A 20,731-nucleotide genomic window follows, 5' to 3' on the forward strand; every position below is an offset into this window, starting at 1 on the left:
ATAAATTTGTATTTTTTACTTGTGTCAATCGTTTAGTGGTGTGTATGACAGTGTCTTTGATATCTAATGAATGTGTGCATACAGAAATATTCATTGTGTCCTGCATGTATATAAAATGTCCGTTGTGTGTGCAGTCGCTTCTTCAAAAATACACGTAGTTAACAAACGTGACGCACAAACTTTTCTAGACATTTTCTTTCAATCAAACGATAACAATATGTCTGTTTGTCTCAGAACAAAAAAAATCACATACCTTCTTATTTGTTCAAACCATAAAAGGACACCATAGCAATGAGTTATATTTTACACGAGTTTTATTCGTCTTATGGATTCCCTTGTTGGAGTTTGGCATGCTGAGTCTCTTTCTACATTTTCATTTGTTACCCTTTATGCTTCCAACAGGGTTCACTAACACATTTCTTGCCAACTCATTAGCTTGATCTTTAACTGACTATTACGTCCGTAAAACAGACCAAATCACGTGTCGCTCACATAAGCTAAAATCTTGTTTACTTAACCAAATTCCAATCTACATTAAAATTCCTAAATCGATTTTATTTATTTTATTTCTGAGTTAAACTCCAAGTTGTAAATACACATTTTCCAAAATCAGAAAATGTTATTTTTCTAATAATAATAATAATAGATCAGGATACCCAGCATTGTCCAATCAATATCCAACATAGACTTGAAACTTGATATATATGAGATTTAGATCTGTGAAACAAATTCGATTTGTTTTTTTTGCCAGTAAAAATAGCTGCTAAAAGGTCAAAATTGGAAAAAAATTGGAACTTGGCAGGCATAAGTCAACTTAAAGTGCTCTTCTACGCATGCGCAAATATACATTTATGCGTTAAAGTTGATTAAATTTTGCAGTTTTGATATCCAGCTATCGTTAGTTCAGATGGTAATGAATAACACTGGGGTGTTTTATTTTCGATTTTAGCTGTAAATGACTACTATATATTGGGTACAATATAATAATAATAATAATAATAATAATAATAAATATGAAATCTGCATAAATTAAAGTATCATATTTAAGCCTTTTTTATGACCGGGCAATGCCGGGTGACTTGTTGATGATCTACAAATTTTAGATTTTCTGTAAATTTTTATTATTTTATCATTAATACCAGCAATAAAAATTTAAAAATTTAAACAAAAAAAATAAATAAAAGAATCTTTTTAATGATTGGTAATATTCTTTTCATTGTTTTGACTTTCGAGTGTGTATGCGTTGATGTCTAATACGTTTTTATATTGAGTGATGTGGTTCTCGATTAATTGACTGTGTCAGATATATACTCGAGAGTCAAAACAATGAAAAGAATCTCCGGTTGTCATAGCCCTAGTTATTAGGCACCAATTTTTACAATTCTGATCCCTCGAAAGGCTCTAATTTTTCTGATTCCTCATTCCGGTTCCAATCAACGATACCAACAACTAATACTAATAACTAGGGCTGTGACAACAGCATATTCTTTTCATTCTTTTAACTCTCTGGTATATATCCGACACAGTTAGACAGTTAATCAACTGAGAACCACTTTACTCTATATAAAAGCATATAAAATATACACGGATACACACTCGAGAGTCAACACAATGAAAAGAATATGCTGTTGTCCTAGCTCTAATTATAAGTATATCTATATATTCCTCTAAATCTTTTTTTTTTTTTTTTGCAGAATTGGTATTACTCTCCATCTCCATAACACCACAATTTCTACTGAGATCCGCTTCAATTTTTAACGACCCCCCCTCTCAACTTGAACCCGGGCCTCCAGCAGCTTCACAGCATTATCTCTAATGTTTATACTTCAAGCCATCGCCGCAAAATCAGCAAATGCCATTGTGAATTCTCCAGACATCCTTGATGGATGCTGACAACTTTTATCTTTGTTCAGTTTTACATGCGGAAACTTATTTTTGTACATGTGTTGAGCTAAACATTGAACAGAATATTGATTATTTGATTGGTTGTTTTTTTTAGCCAATCGTTATTCACTTCGTCACACAGACATTTGCATGATTGCTTTCGTCCTCCTGCATCTACATCTATCGCGTCTTTTTTTTTTCCAAACGGCTTGAATTCTACCCCACAAAAAAAAAAATCATCAGATGAGTCCTGTACTCATTTGGGATTTCTTTTCTTTGTCTTGGAATTATTTTTTGGTCTTGGTGCTTAATTTAACAAAAATTCAAGATGCATCAGTTGACGGACCTGGAATCCAAAGAGAATTTTTATCTCCTGCTTTCTGATGCCATCTTTCTTGAAGTGGATTGTCATTGGAACTACCAAGTGCAGTTTGGCATCAGAACATAAGGAAAAAATGTCAATTTAATTCAAATATGTTTTGAAATTTCAAAAAAACAAACAAAAAAGTATTCAAAGCCAACAAAAACGATACTTTTATTATCAAAGCTCATCTCCTTTATGCAAGTAAAAGAAGACAAAACTAATTGATAAGAAAAAGACAAAACTAATTGATAAGAAAAAGACAAAACTAATCGATAAGAAAAAGAAGACAAAATTAATCGATAAGAAAAAGAAGACAAAATTAATCGATAAGAAAAAGAAGACAAAATTAATCGATAAGAAAAAGAAGACAAAATTAATCGATAAGAAAAAGAAGACAAAACTAATCGATAAGAAAAAGAAGACAAAATTAATCGATAAGAAAAAGAAGACAAAATTAATCGATAAGAAAAAGAAGACAAAATTAATTGATAAGAAAAAGAAGACAAAATTAATCGATAAGAAAAAGAAGACAAAATTAATTGATAAGAAAAAGAAGACAAAATTAATTGATAAGAAAAAGAAGACAAAATTAATTGATAAGAAAAAGAAGACAAAATTAATTGATAAGAAAAAGAAGACAAAATTAATTGATAAGAAAAAGAAGACAAAATTAATCGATAAGAAAAAGAAGACAAAATTAATCGATAAGAAAAAGAAGACAAAATTAATTGATAAGAAAAAGAAGACAAAATTAATTGATAAGAAAAAGAAGACAAAATTAATTGATAAGAAAAAGAAGACAAAATTAATTGATAAGAAAAAGAAGACAAAATTAATCGATAAGAAAAAGAAGACAAAATTAATCGATAAGAAAAAGAAGACAAAATTAATTGATAAGAAAAAGAAGACAAAATTAATTGATAAGAAAAAGAAGACAAAATTAATCGATAAGAAAAAGAAGACAAAATTAATTGATAAGAAAAAGAAGACAAAATTAATTGATAAGAAAAAGAAGACAAAATTAATTGATAAGAAAAAGAAGACAAAATTAATTGATAAGAAAAAGAAGACAAAATTAATTGATAAGAAAAAGAAGACAAAATTAATTGATAAGAAAAAGAAGACAAAATTAATTGATAAGAAAAAGAAGACAAAATTAATTGATAAGAAAAAGAAGACAAAATTAATTGATAAGAAAAAGAAGACAAAATTAATCGATAAGAAAAAGAAGACAAAATTAATCGATAAGAAAAAGAAGACAAAATTAATTGATAAGAAAAAGAAGACAAAATTAATTGATAAGAAAAAGAAGACAAAATTAATCGATAAGAAAAAGAAGACAAAATTAATTGATAAGAAAAAGAAGACAAAATTAATCGATAAGAAAAAGAAGACAAAATTAATTGATAAGAAAAAGACAAAACTAATCGATAAGAAAAAGACAAAATTAATCGATAAGAAAAAGAAGACAAAACTAATCGATAAGAAAAAGAAGACAAAACTAATCGATAAGAAAAAGAAGACAAAATTAATTGATAAGAAAAAGAAGACAAAATTAATTGATAAGAAAAAGAAGACAAAATTAATCGATAAGAAAAAGAAGACAAAATTAATCGATAAGAAAAAGAAGACAAAATTAATTGATAAGAAAAAGAAGACAAAATTAATCGATAAGAAAAAGAAGACAAAATTAATTGATAAGAAAAAGACAAAACTAATCGATAAGAAAAAGACAAAATTAATCGATAAGAAAAAGAAGACAAAACTAATCGATAAGAAAAAGAAGACAAAACTAATCGATAAGAAAAAGAAGACAAAATTAATTGATAAGAAAAAGAAGACAAAATTAATTGATAAGAAAAAGAAGACAAAACTAATCGATAAGAAAAAGACAAAACTAATCGATAAGAAAAAGAAGACAAAATTAATTGATAAGAAAAAGAAGACAAAATTAATTGATAAGAAAAAGAAGACAAAATTAATCGATAAGAAAAAGAAGACAAAACTAATCGATAAGAAAAAGACAAACCTACTTGTTACAATCCTTGTTTTTAGTTCTCTTTGAGATTTACTCTCCAAAACACATGCATTCATAAACCATAAAAACTGTTAAATGAGACAAGGTTGATTATTTTTAAGCATTGCATTTTAAAATTAAGCTAATAAAATTTTGCAAAAAATAAAAAATATTGAGTAAACATGAATATTTCAAGCAGATTTAATTTTCCAGTAGCACCTAAAAAAAATAAAACTCCAGTGTGCATTCATATTGTTTTTTAAATTCATGCAGACTATTAAACAATTAATGCAATCATTGATTTGCAAGATCGAAATTTCACCTGTCGAGGTTGTAATTGAAATTTTTGAGTTCTCTAAAAAAAATGTGGGTATAATTATTTTTTAAATATATGTGCATATAAATTATTTAAAAACATATTAAATAATTTATAAAAAAAAAATTTAATTATTTATTAAAAATATTAAATTTATATAAATATATATAAATGGATTTATTTTGACTAGATTTTAAAAAGGTGGAATTAAGTAGCATTTAACCTGACAAATCAAATTTTCTTTCTGACAAGCCAGTTTTCATTTGTTATCGTTATGCCATGTTCTTGGTAATATAATAACGTACTTCAATTTATTTTAAAAATGACTTAGTCTGAGCTAGACTTTCAACTAATCACAGAAAAGTTGAAATCAGCAAGAGGGTAAGATTATGTATTTAATCAAAGAATTTAATTAGAGTTGTCTCTCCTGCAACTAAATTTTTTTTTTTTTTTTGTATAAGCTTAAAAAAAACGTGCAAACAAATAAAAAGTTTTTATTAAAATGGCTTCGTTGCATTCCTTGCAATGTTTTGGTAGGTACAACTAGGTTTTAATGCTTGAATGCTTTTGTATTTAAAAAATCAGACTTTTTTTAACTAGCCAATTTTCATTTGCCATTTGCTAACAATGACCGATAGAAACGTAGATTACCATTTATAGTTATTTATATTCAAAGAATATAAGCTAACAAATTAAATTTTTCATTTGACTAGCCAATTTTTATTTGCTATTGTTCTATCATGTTATTGTCAGTAAAATAATGTTAAAATAATCCACTAAAAGCAACAATCAGACTTTCTGCTAAGAACTACAGGAATATAGATTACTTGCAAAAAAAAAAAAAAAGCAAAGAAAACATAAACAAAGCAATCACACCAAATTCCATATTCAAGCAAGTTGAAGAATAAAATTACATTTCTTACCAAATTAAATTGCAACAAAATTTGTAGTTTTGAATTAAAAAAAAAAAAAAAAACTTGTTGACTATTTTACATATAAAGTTATCTGTTCGGATTTTTAAAGTCAGACCCCCAAATACATTTAAGCAAACAAATTAAACTTTGTTTTTGACTAGCCAATTTTCACTTGTCATTGTTGCACCATGTTATTGGCAACTTTCATTACGTTTTTTCTTCTAATAATTACAGATAGAAACAGATTACCATATATAGTTATTTATATTCAAAAACAAATTTTGGAAGAGATAATCGCCAAAAAGGGAGGTAAATCGTTATCACTTTGATTATCTATTTACTTCCATGTTAATTATGTCACATATAAAGTTATCTGGTCAAACTTTCAAAATCAAACCCCAAATACATTTAAGCAAACAAATTTTCATTGGTTATTATTGTAGCAATTATTTGCAAGAAAATAATGTTAAAATAATCAACTGAAATAAAAAATCAGCAAAGGGATGACTTATTTTAAATTAAAGCAAGGGAGATAAGTTCCTTGATCAGCTTGATGGTCGATTTACTTTTCGAGCCTCTTATGGAATATGCACAAGAATTATGGTTTACAGTTATGCCTAGTCTGCTACAAGAATGCAGGGCTATGAACAAAATCAAAACGTTACTGACAACAATGGCAATGACACCACTATCGATTGCAGCGAGGATGAAGTAAAAGTCATGGGTCTGAATGTTACCACTCTAAAACCATCTCCGACACCAGCAGCCGAACTAACTACAGGAGTGACTACGACGACGGCCTCTCTAATGCCACCAACGACCACAACTACAATCACCGAATTAAGACCAAACAATATCGATTACATAAACCAAAATGCAGAGACAGATAATAATAGACGTGTTTCCGACTTGTTTGTCGCCAAGAAATACAACAACGCCAACGCAAAGATTTACACGCGTTCAAACAGCAAAAGTGCTAGCTGCGTAAAGAACACAATAATTGTTGCAAACCCGCTTGCAAGCGTCACCAACAATGTCACCTCTTCTTCCTCGACATCGATGATCAATCCGGCCAACCACAATATCAAACGTAGCCATTTTAATTTCATTGCTGATGGTCACAGTTCGACGAAAGTAAAATGTGTTTCCCAAGCTACAACTTCGATCATCTCTTCTTCGTCACTGACCGCACGGACAAATACCATGAACAGCCTGTCGTCGTCGACACGCTGGTCACGGTCAGAATGCTGTCATCCGGGTTTGTCAACTCAGTCAGTGCCACATCCGCCTGAACGCCGGGTGACTGCTTATGAGAGATTGACAATAGATTTAGAAACTAATCCCAAATCGATACGTGAACTTTCACTAGGTAAAAGAATTGGTCTTTATCGGATTCGCGGGGAACTTGGAAGTGGCAATTTCTCATCTGTCAAACTAGGACTTCATACATTAGTCAAAGGTAAGTCTTGTTTTAAGTCCTTTTTTAAACTTTTCTTCTTTTGTGAAGATTGATTATTTATTTCAAGATTTTTTATTTTCCTTTTTTATCGTGAACTTTAAATGGTTTTATTTTTTCATTGTTTACATGTTTATTCTATTTTTATTTTATTTTTCTTCAAATTTTTTTTAATTTTTACTTTCATTTCTTTTCTCTTTCGTTTTTTCTCTTTTCTTTATTTTCTGTTTTTTTTCTTTTTTGTTTTATTTTTTGTTTATTGTTTTTTTTTATTTTTGCTATTTTTCATTCTTGTCTTTTTTTTTTTTTTTTCATTTTTGTGTTTTTTTTTCATTTTTGTGTTTTTTTTTTCATTTTTGTGTTTTTTTTCATTTTTGTGTTTTTTTTTCATTTTTGTGTTTTTTTTTCATTTTTGTGTTTTTTTTTCATTTTTGTGTTTTTGTTTCATTTTTGTGTTTTTTTTTCATTTTTGTGTTTTTTTTTCATTTTTGTGTTTTTTTCATTTTTGTGTTTTTTTCATTTTTGTGTTTTTTTCATTTTTGTGTTTTTTTTCATTTTTGTGTTTTTTTTTCATTTTTGTGTTTTTTTTTTTCATTTTTGTGTTTTTTTCATTTTTGTGTTATTTTCCATTTTTTTTCATTTTTGTCTTTTTTCATGTTTCTTTTTCATTTTTTTAATCAAATGTAAGTCTTGTTTCAAGCCTTTTTTAACTGTACTTTTTTATTGTAAACTTTTTGTGAAAATTAGTTTTATTTTTCAAGCTTTTTTTAAACTTTATTTAATTATTATTTATTTTTTCCTCAGATATATTCATTTGTTTATTTACATTTTTCTTCTGTTTTTATTTTATTTTTCCACATTTTTTTTTTTACTTTTATTTTTTATTTTCTTTTGTCCTTTCTTTCTCGTTTTTTTTTTTTTTCTTGTTCTTTATTTTTTCCCTTTTTGTTCTTGTCTTTTTTAATTATTTTATTTTGTTTTATTTTTATTTTTTTGTATTTTTCCTTTTTCCTGTTTTTCATTTTTGTCTTTTTTTTTCATTTTTAAATTTTTTCATTCTTTTTCTTTCCCTATATTTCTTTCTCTTTGTTTCTCTTTCTATCCTTTTCTCTTTTTTATTTATCTTTTCATCCTTTCCACTTTCACTTTTTATTTTTTCTTCTACACTTTTTCTTTCTCTTTTAATTTCACTCATCTTCTTTCATTTTTTTTTCTTATTCTTCTTTCTCTCTATCTTTCTCTATTCTTCCATTTTCCTTTCCTTCACTCTGCTGCTTTTCTTTGTTCTTCCTTTTTTTCTTTCCAATTTTCTCTTGTCTTTTCTCTGATCATTTCTCTTCTTCCTCTTTCCTTTGTTTTTATTCTCCTTCTTCCTTCTCTTTTTCTCCTCCCTCTTTTTTCTTCTCCTTTTTATCCTTCTTGTCTCTTTTCTTATTCTTTCTCTTTTGTTCTTCCTTTTTATAATTCTTTCTCTTTTTTCTTTTCCCTCTTTCTTTCATTCTCTTTTCTTTAACTTCCTCTTCTTTTTCTCTTTTATTCTCCTTCTTTTGTTGCCTCTTTTATTCTCATTATTTTTTCTCTCGTTCTCTTTCCATTCTTTTTCTTTTTTACTCTCTTTCTTTTCCCTTATCTTTTTTATCCTTCAGCATCTTTTCCAATCTACATCTCGTTCATTCCTCCCTTCTTCATCCTTTTCTACTCATCACTCCTCTACCCCACCCCAATCTTAAAACCATCTATACAATAACCAAAATACTATTTTTTTTGTCTTTTCTTTCTTCCTTTCTTTCTACTCCATTCTTCTCTTTCCTCTTTCTTTCTACTCCATTCTTCTCTTTCCTCTTTCTTTCTACTCCATTCTTCTCTTTCCTCTTTCTTTCTACTCCATTCTTCTCTTTCCTCTTTCTTTCTACTCCATTCTTCTCATTCTTTTTTTCTCTCAGTTCTCTTTCCATTCTTTCTCTTTTCTTTACTCCTTATCCTTTTTATCCCCCCACCATCTTTTCCAATCTGCATCTCATTCATCCCTCCCACTTCCCCCATCACCCTCCTACCCCCACTCTCAATTCCATCCACACAAAACCAAGATGACAAACTTCTAGCCGCCATTTTTGAACCATCTTAATCAAAAACACTGACAGCAAATTCATATCTCAACAGCTGCAATTGTTTGGCCTTTTTTTTTTTTATTTAATCAATAATTTTCGGCGACTGTAGATTTTAGACTCAAATTTCGTAATGGAAGAACACAAGTTTTATTGATTCTGTTGTCCTCCGTCGTCGCCATATGCAACGTTCTTCTTTCGTTGCTCTTCTGGTCTTTTATTCTTATTCTCTCAGAGAGCAAAAACCAAAAAAAAAAAAAAATAAAGAGACATTTCCGTCTCCATCACCTTTCTCTCCATGGATTCTTCCACAAAACCAAACATTTTTAGACATTGCAGGAAGTTGTTTACCAATTTGTCAAGTGAAAGAAATAATTCATTATCCTTTATTTTACACACACACACACACACACACATATATATTATTTATTTTTATTATTTTTAAAACAGTAATCTCTGTACACGCGTGTTTCAAGGTAACTACCTCTCATCAGCGTAGCTTGACTGTTTCTAGGAATCAAACTCTAGACCATGTGTATCACAGTCCGGCGCGTTAACCGTTCAACTACAACAACAAATCTAAATTTATAAGCGATAAAAATAAACAGTAAACGTCATCTAGGAGTTCGTAGCAGAACGGTTAACGCGCCGGACTGTGATACAAATGGTCTGGTGTTCGATTCCTAGAAACAGTCAAGCTACGCTGACGAGAGGTAGTTACCTTAAAACATGCATGTACATAGATTACTGTTCTAAAAAATAATAAAAATAAATAAAATGTTATATACGTCCAAATAAATTATGGGCACCTTTCTAATAAATAAAAATGAGCTTCGAGGTGAAGCTACTATTTAACTGTATCTAGTGTTAAAAAAAAAAAAAAAAAAAAAAAAACAAATATATATATATATATATATATATATAATGCTCCCTATCTTAGGTTGAGCATATTGGGAAGTGATATACAAATTACCATTAACATATTTGTGTAAACAAATTGAGCTTAGGTATTTGGACAGTGTCAAAACACTGTTAATTCGCTGACCACACAGCAGCAGCCATATAGCGCAATGGTTAGAAGCTCTGACAGCCATTCATGCGATTGAGTTTTAATCCTGGCTTGAGGTAGTTGCTTGTCTAGTTGCACTGATGAGCTGCGAAACAGTACTGTATGTGGATGACTATATATATATATATATATATATATATATAGTATATATAAAGGACAGTAGAAGGTGGATCCTTGGTTTATTTTCAGCATCTGCATTACTCTCACTTCCTTTATTTTGTCCTTTAGTCCTCGCATTCTAGAAATGATGTTTCTGACAAAGAGGGAAGAATTGCTGTTTTCTGGGTTAGAATCTGTTCCATCTAACACTTATCATTGACAAGTTTTTGATCTTGAAGTAATTTTTTTAGCTCCTTACATCAAGTGGCTTAATGCCTTGTCTGGAGTTATTTACATCAATATATTTCTCCAAAATGATGGAGGGGAGATTAAAACTTGCTATGTGTTCAAATGATCTGAAAGGAAGATTTGATTCCAAATATTTCTCATATGTTATATCTCCACTCTTTTAGAAATAGGCTACGATTATGAATATCTCCAGTATCAAATAATCCTTATACACTGTGAAATTTACTTTGTATGAAAACCACTAAATACTGGTACAAAAATGTGCAAGGATGCAACATTGCATCGATGGGTCAGAGGTTTATCAAAATCTCCTTTGAATCTATGAATGCACGATTTAAACGTTCTGGGGAAGCTGTTTTTGTCCTGGCTGAAAACGAGATCAAACAAGTGACCTAGATGTCCCGGAATGACCTTGACTCTCTTTATTCATTCAACGATTGCACGATTTATAGATATTTCTAGCAGCTATAAATTCACCATTCAGAAAAATATCAGCTTTATCAAAATATACTTGTTAATTAAATATATTCGTCATTCCATGGAATTTCGACGAGCACTGCTAGTAATATTAATAATTTTAAAATATATACCAATAAGTACATAAATAAATAGACTAATGCCATTAAAACCTTATTTTTAAGAACTATTCTGTGATATGTTTATTAGTATATGCAATTATCTCTTCTCTATGTATAATAAAATAGAAGCATTTTCCCCTTTACAAAATACAAGTAGAGTTTCACAAATGCTGCCTCCATATATGAATCGAAAATGGTCACACTACCTGCCAATATTCACTGCATGTTTTCTGGCTATCACCACTCGATTTTATTTGCAATTATAAATTGCTACATTGTTTCTGAAGAGAGTAACTATTGAAAACAAGTCATAACGAACCTTAATATTTTCTACTGTGACTTTCTCAGTTAGGAACGGTGCAAATATTTCATTGCCGTGATTCACTGTAATTATTTCATTTTGTCATTGCATTGCTTTTCCCTTTCACCTGGTCCTGGATATGACCTTAAACTATATCCAGTGGTGAGGCTCCCAGCTTGTGGGCTTTGGAGAGTGTGCAACCACCCTTTAATTGCTATTGCTCCCAGGTCCACTCTGACCCGGAGTGGTAGTACCTGTTAGGGTCCCAACTATGGGTTAAATAGAAACATGGGTTAAATATATATATAGAGAAATATATATATTCTATATATAGAAAACAAAATAATATATATATTCTATATCTATATAATATATATATTCTATATCTATATAATATATATATTCTATATATATATATAATATATATATTCTATATATATTCTATATATAGAAAACATGGGTTAAATATATATATATATATATATATATATAGAAATATATATTCTATATATAGAAATATATATTTTATGGGTTAAAAAGAAACAACAAATATACTCTATTAAAAAAATTTTCTTCAAAATCTTTGGATTCGGCATTAAATAACCTGAAAAGGGTTGATATGCCGTAAAACAAAAACAACCAACCAACCCTTTCACCTACGACTCATTTGTAATGAACAATTCTTTCCCAATTCACTTCTGCTTACAAAGGCAGGATGACTCACCACTTAATACAAATATACAGAAAAAAATGATGCATTAAAAAACACACACACACACACACACACACAGATATAGAGAGGAATATAATTCTAACTACTTATTTCCTTATACAATATAACCCGGATATAAGAGACCCGACCGAATATAAGAGAAACGGATATAAGAGATTTTTTTTTTTTCCTGATCCCAAATTAGAGCCTGTGTTGATGTACAGTGTGACCCGGATATAAGAGAGTTGTAGGGACAAGAGAAGAAATCTCTTATATCGGAGTTACACTGTATCATTGATTATTATATTTAACTCTAAGCAATTTTTTCCTATTGAATCAGTCACAAATAAAATTTATATATATATATATATATATATATATATATATATAAAATAAAAATATTATTTATCTTCCACCAGACTATCCATTCATGTGTAATCACCTTTTTCTTCACTATATTCCCTCTGCTTCACTTTTTTTGTTTTCAAGTAAGATCTTTGACTTACTTGTTGTTTCATCAAATACTTTTGCATGCAAAATCCGATCCCGCATTTTGCTAATTCCTACCCTCTGATGAGAAGGAAAGTATTTCTTCGAAACTCCGCGGATCAAGGATTATCCACTTATCTAGTGTTTCCTTTTTAGATTAAATATGTTTTTAACTCATTTCAAAGTGTTTTTTAACATGTTTTATTAACTGTTTGCTCGTATGTATATATATATATATATATATATATATATATAGAGAGAGAGAGAGAGAGAGAGAGAATAAATGACAATGTTATATTCCAAAATTCATGATGTTGACCATCTTATAATTTATTCCTTTAATTCAGTTGACTTATACAATTCTTGACAGTATCTGTTTCGTAGCGCAAAATCAATCCCTTAATTATTATATCAATCAGTGAATCTATTATGCCCTTAACTCATCAGAAGAAATAGCAACAATCAATCCGTCGAAAGAATTGAAATGTGATTTGACATGATTAAAATCCGAAAATTGGAAGACAAGCTGCAGATACCTTTATATTTTTCCATTACGCCATATTGAATTGTTATCAAACAAAGTCATTAAACCCAACTATTCGTACTAACCATTTTAATTAATTTATGAATCTTCCACCAAAATGTTCTATTTAATAATTAGTAAATTTATTAATTTTAAGTTATGTATTGATTGTTGCTACTTCTGATGAGTTAAGGGCATAATAGATTCACTGATTGATATAATAATTAAGTGATTGATTTTGCGCTACGAAACAGATACTGTCAAGAATTGTATAAGTCAACTGAATTAAAGGAATAAATTATAACATCATGAATTTTGGAATATAACATTTTGTCATGGACATGTACATTTTTGCAATCTATGACTATAATAAATTGCAGTTTCATTTAATGCCATAACCAGCAAATTCTAGCATTGCTTAAAAATATAATTTGCTGATTTCTTTCCGATGAGAAGAATAGCAAAAATAGCATTCTTTGAAACTCCGTGGAATAAGAACTTTGTAAATTGTTTTTTTGGAGTATTCAGTTCAGTTGAACAATAAATTTGATTGTAAATTTCAACTTAGTTTTAATTTCTTTTCTCTTATAACAAGCTCCACTTTCTATTATTTGTGTATTTAGCTTTTTTATTTCATCTTTTCCAGAAAAAGTAGCCATCAAAATTCTAGACAAGACTCGTTTGGATCTAAAAACACAACGTCTCTTATCTCGTGAGATAGAAATCATGGAACAACTCCGGCATCCAAATATTATCCGCCTCTATGAGGTTGTGGAGACATTAGCCAAGGTCCACCTGATTATGGAATATGCGGCTGGTGGAGAACTTTTCACCAAATTGTCCAATGAAGGCCGGATGACGGAACCAGAGGCCAAATTCATATTTGCTCAAATTGTTTCTGCTGTTGAACACATGGTCAAGTATAAGTTCTCTCCCTTTTCTTGTGTAACTGTTCCACTCTTGTAAATCCAGGGGCAGATAACTCTGAGAAAACCAGTTAATGCTTTAAATTGTCTTTTGGCAAGGAAGTAACTAGGATACAAAAGTTTTCTTTCTTTGAATATAAAAACATTATTATTAGTAGTATTATTTAGGGGAATTATGTATCCAATTAAAAATAATGAAGACTATAATATCACAATCCATCATATTATTTTTTAAGTAAAATAACTCAAAGGCAACGTTGATGGAACTTGTTGTCCAGGTCTTTGGGGCATTTCGAATGTTAGCATATAATGAAAGATATCTACAATAGAATGGAATTGCCTAAATCCATACTCTTGTTCAGAGGAGAGCATTTTCAAGATGGTGGACTATCGCTAGATGTAGAGTGAACACGGTATTGGCACCAGTCTTACTTCTGACATTTGTCCAAATCACCTGGATTAGTTGAAAATCTAATAATATATCACTGGTTATCTGGTTCCATTTTATTATGGCTGTAGACCAGCAAGCACAACTCGGATCCAGTAGAGTATTAAAGAAGAGCATAATATGAGTAAATTTTTAAAATGGGTTGTGAATGGTAATACAAAAATATGAAAAAAATAGCATTTCAGCCAGGCGTTGCTCGGGTGTTTGGCGGTGTATGTTGAGCAAAAAAAAAAAAAAAAAAGTAGTCAATTTTTTTTAACTTCGACCCCTATTATGACCCCTTAACATTTATTATTTTGGGCTCAAATCAAGTTATTAAGTTAGATCCATGTCCAAGGAACCTCTATCTAAAATTTCAAGTGTTTAGACCCAAAATTGGCAGAGGAGTTTGGTAGAGTTCTCAAATATCAAATCGTTGAACTTTGATCCCTTAACAGCCAAATTTCTGCCCGAAAACCGACCACAAAGATTTTCCAAAATCTTGGTACCCTGTATATCAAATTTCGAGTCTGTAGACTGAAAATTGACAGTTATTGCATAGGGAAATGTACACGCACAGACCCGTTCACTTTTATAGATAAATGGATGAAAACGATTTTATGAAGATCAACAAAAAAAAAAAAAAAGTGTATTAATAATTTTACGACTGAAATAATTACTATACACATAATTTCGGTAAGCATTTCTCCATTTCAATTTTCCTCTTCATTGGCTGGTTAGATTCAGGGGCAGATAACTCATAATTTTAGCAAGGAAGATAACTTTAGTGAAAAAGAGTTATTCCCCTTTAAACATATTTTTTGATGGCATGGAAGATAAGCATTGGTTTTGGAACACAATACTATAATATCACCGTCAGTCATGTTATGTTTCAAAGCATAAATATATTATTAAAGTCATCTCGACTGGCTGGAGGTTTAATCATTCAAAGTACATCGGCCAAGCTTTAGCTCCATATTATTGTGGCTGTAGACAAGATCAGATTAATAATTTATTTTTATCATTTTCTTTCTTATTTTGATTTCTTTTTCCAATAACCATGAAATATATTAGCAAATGAATATTATCACGAAGCATAAATTGAAGCCGCATTATATGAAAACTAGTCATAAATGCAAAAAAAAAAAAGTTTTAGTGCAAAGAGCTCATGAAAATGGAGAAAAGAAATGAATGAATAAAAAAATTTAATCAAAAATTAAAAATCCATGAAATGAAAGAATATGAAGTGGTTAAGTATTTTCAAGACAAAATGATCATAAGAGTCAATGTTCTCATAAGAATTCGGATTTATAATTTGATAAATAGATCCAATTTAAAAATCCAAAATGTGTCTAATCCAGGTCTGTAGAAAGATCCATTTGCAAGCAGTCGAGAAATAAAGATTATTTCGAATCGTTAAAGTTTTTTTTTTGTTTTTCAGTTAGGGATACCCGAGCCAGCATAACACATCTCCCATAGCCATTTTTAAGGTTTTAGTAATGACAGAAAACTTGATTCCCATAAGAAGTCGGATTTATAATTAATTTTTATAATTTTTGTTTTACTTTTGCTATAACTTATTTTGTTTTCTTTTTCCAGCACAACAACCACGTGATACATCGAGACTTAAAGGCTGAAAACGTATTTTATGCTGCCCCATTTCTCGTCAAGGTCGGAGATTTTGGATTCAGCACGATGTGTCGCACGAAACAGCAAGCCCTGAACACTTTCTGCGGCTCTCCTCCGTATGCCGCTCCAGAACTCTTCCGCGATGACACCTACTACGGAACTTTCGTCGACATCTGGGCCCTCGGAATTTTGCTATATTTCATGGTGACTGGCTCCATGCCGTTCCGTGCTGAGAATGTGACCAGGATGAAGAAATGCATCCTGACCGGCACCTATGCAATCCCTATGTTTGTCTCCGATAGTTGCCATTTCCTGATTCGAGGAATCCTCCGATCGTTTCCGAAAGACCGCTTTACGATTGAAGAGATTAAGAGCAGCGAATGGCTGTCCAGTGAGTCGTTTCCAAAACCCCTTCCGCAGTATCGGCTGTGTCCGAATGCTAATTTAAGTGACTTGAAGGATGACGAACAAGAAGCCGTGAAGGCCCTCGTGCAACTCGGCATCACCAAGGAGCATTTCCAGCAGGCAATCAACAAAAACACTCGCAACTGCATCATAGGTGCATATCGCATAATGTTGCATCGCGTTCAGAAAAGGGATCAGGAGAAAGATCTCTATGCCATGGCAGAGTTTTCATCGAGGTTATTCAAGCCGCATGACAACAGGAAAAAAATGAGGACACACATCTCGAAACTGTGCGTTATTCTTTGAACTGAACACGAACGGATCGATTCTTACAATGCATGTTCAACAAAAATATAATAGGGTGAGGATCCCCCCCCCTGATGTCTGCAAATGCTATCCTTGGAATCGTTAATAAAATCCACACTCGTTTATGCTATCCGAGCATATTTGATTCAAGTAAACTTCAATCTTGTTGATGGTGCTACCAGATCAGGCTGTCTGAAGATATTGGCTTCCCAAGACGAAATGCACCTAACATTGATGTTTTTTGTTTTTCGACTTCCTTTTGCAAAACTTGATTACGCAAAACCAAAACAAAAACCCACCTTTCCACACTTTTTCCGTCTTTCTATCTCCCCCACTTCCTGACTGGTTTCCTAACATAAAATATACCAAACGTTAATACTGTAACCCTTTTCCTTCTCCCATTGCAAAACCAAAAACAAACAACTTTTCCTTCTTCCCATTTCTCCTATCTCCCCCACTTCCTGACTTAAAATGTACCAAACATTAATACTGTAACCGTTTTCCCTTCTTCTATTGCAAAACTCATTCATGTTCTGCAGGGAACAAAAACTATAAAATCCACTATAAAACAACCCAACCAAACACTACAAACCAGTGATTGAAGATGCAAAGAGCTTTAAGAATAAAAACCTTCTACAAAATAACTGGATGCAACATGAATATTATTTCCAAAATAATTGGGTTATATAAAATAACCCGAAAAGGGTTGATATGCCATAAAACAAAACAACCAATCAATCTTCTTGTCATCGCTAACTGTTCTTCTTAGGCGGCCATTACCAAGTTTAAATTTGAAAGAGAAGACTTACATCAAATCTGTTGCCAATGTTACTGGAAAATTGGTTGCATCATTCTACTACTCCAGAAGGTATCTAACTCTACCTATATAAGAGCCAGATACGTCCTAAAATGAAGTACTGCTGCCATATCTGGACAGAAACTGTTCAGAGCACCCTATCCTGTCTTGGCAATGTTAAAAACTGGCTTCAAAACCTAGTAGGTGATACCGTTTTTTCTTCTTCCCTGCAACCTCTTTCCTACAGAAGAGACGTTGCGAACTTGTCTCTGCTCTATCGTAAATTTCAGGGCAAGTGCTCGACTGAGCTTCAATCTATGGTTCCCCTCCCCTTGCCAAACCTTCACGAAAAACATGCATCTAGTTATAACAACCATCAACAATTTATCTAAACACAAATTTCATGAACAGATTTTCTTTCCTAGAAGTGCCCACCTGTGGAACTACATTCTGCTAGCCTGCTTTCCAGCTGACTACAAGATGGTTGTCTTCAAGTCCAATGTAAACAAGTTCTTGTTGAGTTTACCCCGCCCTCCTAAATAATCCATTTCTACCTTATTTCCACCATTAACTTTTAATACGCTCTTGTCTTAGTGACTATCGTACACTCATTAACCCTTATCATCGAATGGCTTCAACAAAATACGCCTGAAGTTCAACAAAATACGCCTGAAGAAAATTGGTTGTTAGATCGTCCGAAACTTATTGTGAAAATAACACTCAAGATGAGAACAGTAGTTCGAATAATCCAAATAATGCAAATTATTAATCCTCATCTCAAAAATTTAGAAACCCAATATCTTTTAAACGTATGCTTGCTATGCAGAGGTTCACATTCTAAGCATATTATTGAAGTTTGCCACTAAGTGCTGACTTCCGTGTAAAAAACAAAACAAAAAAAAAAACAATTAAATTGAAAAATCATCAAAGCAATGTAAATTATAATCGTCCGAATTTTTTTTTTCTTTTTTTTTTTATTTTTATAAAAAAATAAATCTTGAATAGTTCTAAGTTTAGCTATAAAAACTGCCTTAATCGTGTGAAAAGGCAATGGACATTGCAATGAAGTTTACCCAGTATTTGTATTAACGTGCAAGTCAACCGTTGGCCAATAACTCGATCAAGGTCATAAAGCAGAGGTTACAAGCAAATCAAGGTCATATTACTATTCTCAACATAAAAGGAACTCGTATGGCAACAGACAATTTGCTCTTGCTGGTACAGCACACAATAACTTACCTCGCACAGGCCAGGATCAGAATGTGTATATATATATATATATATATATTACAAAGAGATCACCACTTATCAAGTCTCGGAGGCCACTCGAGGATAAGGGTTATTATTGAGTGTACAGTAGTCAATGGGATAATTTCTTAGTCATCGTTAGTAGTAGAAATTTGGTAAATTGGATTATTTAATGGGACGGTTCATCAAGAATTTGTTTACGTTGGACTTGAAAACAACCAAATTGTACCTATTTACTATGCCTCCCCACGGGACAGAGTTAGACACCAGGGTCGTTTTTTAACGTGGAGAAAAGGTACAAAAATAAAAAAAAATTGTCTCAGTCGTGAAGGACTGATCCTCCACCGAAAGAGAACAAGAAACGCAAGTGCAGCATCTGGAGAACAGATACTACACTTTGATCTCGACCAAAAGGCCAAACCTGGAAAACAACCAAATTGTAGTCAGCTGGAAAACCGACTAACGGAAGAGAGTTCCACAGGCGTGCAGTTCTGAGAAAGAGGTCTTGTTCATGGAATCTACGTTTTGGTTCAGGCACAGATAATGAGTGTGGAAAATTATTGGTAATGGTTTCAGCTAAACAGTGTTTCTTGTGAAGGTAAGCAATGAAGACCATAGATTGGAGCTCAGACGAGCACTTGCCATAAAAATAACAATAAAGCAGAGACAGGCTCGCAACGTCTCTTTTGTGGGAAAGAGATTGCAGGGAAGAGAAAATGGCATCCCCCATTAGGCTATGAAGTCTATTTTGAAATCTGTCAAGGCAGAATAAGCTGCTTCTAGAAACTCCAGCCCAGATGTGGCAAGAGTACTCCATCGTTGGACGTACTTGGCTTTTATATAGATAGAGAATTGCATCAAGAGTGAAATATCTACTGGAGCGATAGAAGGATCCCATCATTTTTTTTCAGCGACCTTGGCCACAGATTTAATGTATGTGTTCCATTTCAGATCAGGAGTGAAGGTCAAGCCCAGAAGTTTGTCGAAACATGGAGCCTCCCCAAGATGAGTCATTCATTTCGATTGATGCCAGATGGGGATCAGAGCGTTGATGATGTAAAGATAGAAGCTTGGTTTTAGATGCAATAAATTATATATCTACTGAGTCATGGTTGACAAAATGTGAGCAAGCTACCCCTGTGGGTTAAATAAAGGTTCTGTTTGAAATTTTGTGTAGATTGCCGAGTTCAACAAAATACGCCTGAAGAAAATCGGTTGTTAGATCGTCCGAAACTTATTGTGAAAATAACACTCAAGATGAGAACAGTAGTTCGAATAATCCAAATAATGCAAATTATCAATCCTCATCTCAAAAATTTAGAAACCCAATATCTTTTAAACGTATGCTTGCTATGCAGAGGTTCACATTCTAAGCATATTATTGAACTTTCCCACCCCCACTCTCAAAGATGATGTCTATCAAAATAATCCCAGGCGAATTCTAAACTGAAAAGAGCTTAAAAAAAATGATTCAACCACTTTTTGTGATGGTTGTCGCCATGTCGAGTCTGAGTGCAAGTTTATAGGAAATATATTGATTCTCAGTCCGATTAGGGAAGATGACATCCAGTGCATAGTAATTGAAAATGGTCACCCATTTTAGTAATGACCGGACTCAACGTTGCTTAACTTCGGTGATCTGACAGAACCCAGAGTGTCACCGTGCTTATGCCATATATAACCTTAATCCTAACCACAGGCAAAATCAAGACAGTGCTGAAAGAGAAGTGTATCAGAGATATTAACAATTTTACATTTCATAAAAACTGTTGGGGATTTGTAAATGAAACTTAGTGGACAAGTCAAGCATACACTGCAATTTATTTGTACCAAATATAATTGGATTGCAAAAAGGATTTCATTAAAGATTCCATGGGTAACAGTTGGGGGTGGGGGGATGGCCTTGTATTTCAAACTG

At 31.7% G+C, this 20,731-nt stretch overlaps 1 protein-coding gene and 1 long non-coding RNA gene across 3 annotated transcripts in view; both read left to right on the top strand.

Moving 5' to 3' along the window:
* The window catches only part of LOC145296122 (uncharacterized), a 469,746-nt gene extending 466,990 nt beyond the window's left edge, over nt 1–2,756 (top strand). For both annotated transcript variants that reach the window (XR_013869969.1, XR_013869968.1), the window contains one exon: nt 1,695–2,756. This is a non-coding gene — a long non-coding RNA (uncharacterized LOC145296122). The remainder of the gene's footprint in view (nt 1–1,694) is intronic.
* Nucleotides 2,757–5,599: 2,843 nt separating this feature from the next.
* On the top strand, nt 5,600–18,473 carry LOC145296123 (serine/threonine-protein kinase NIM1-like). Its single transcript, XM_080142274.1, has 3 exons — nt 5,600–6,954; nt 13,723–13,991; nt 16,029–18,473. The coding sequence occupies exons 1-3, from the start codon at nt 6,129–6,131 to the stop codon at nt 16,767–16,769; spliced, it is 1,836 nt and encodes a 611-aa protein (XP_079998400.1). The 5' UTR covers nt 5,600–6,128; the 3' UTR covers nt 16,770–18,473.
* Nucleotides 18,474–20,731: the final 2,258 nt, after the last annotated feature.

Source organism: Euprymna scolopes, chromosome 16 (assembly GCF_053919585.1).
Source record: "Euprymna scolopes isolate OS-2025 chromosome 16, ASM5391958v1, whole genome shotgun sequence".
Classification (NCBI taxonomy): Eukaryota; Metazoa; Mollusca; class Cephalopoda; order Sepiida; family Sepiolidae; genus Euprymna; species Euprymna scolopes.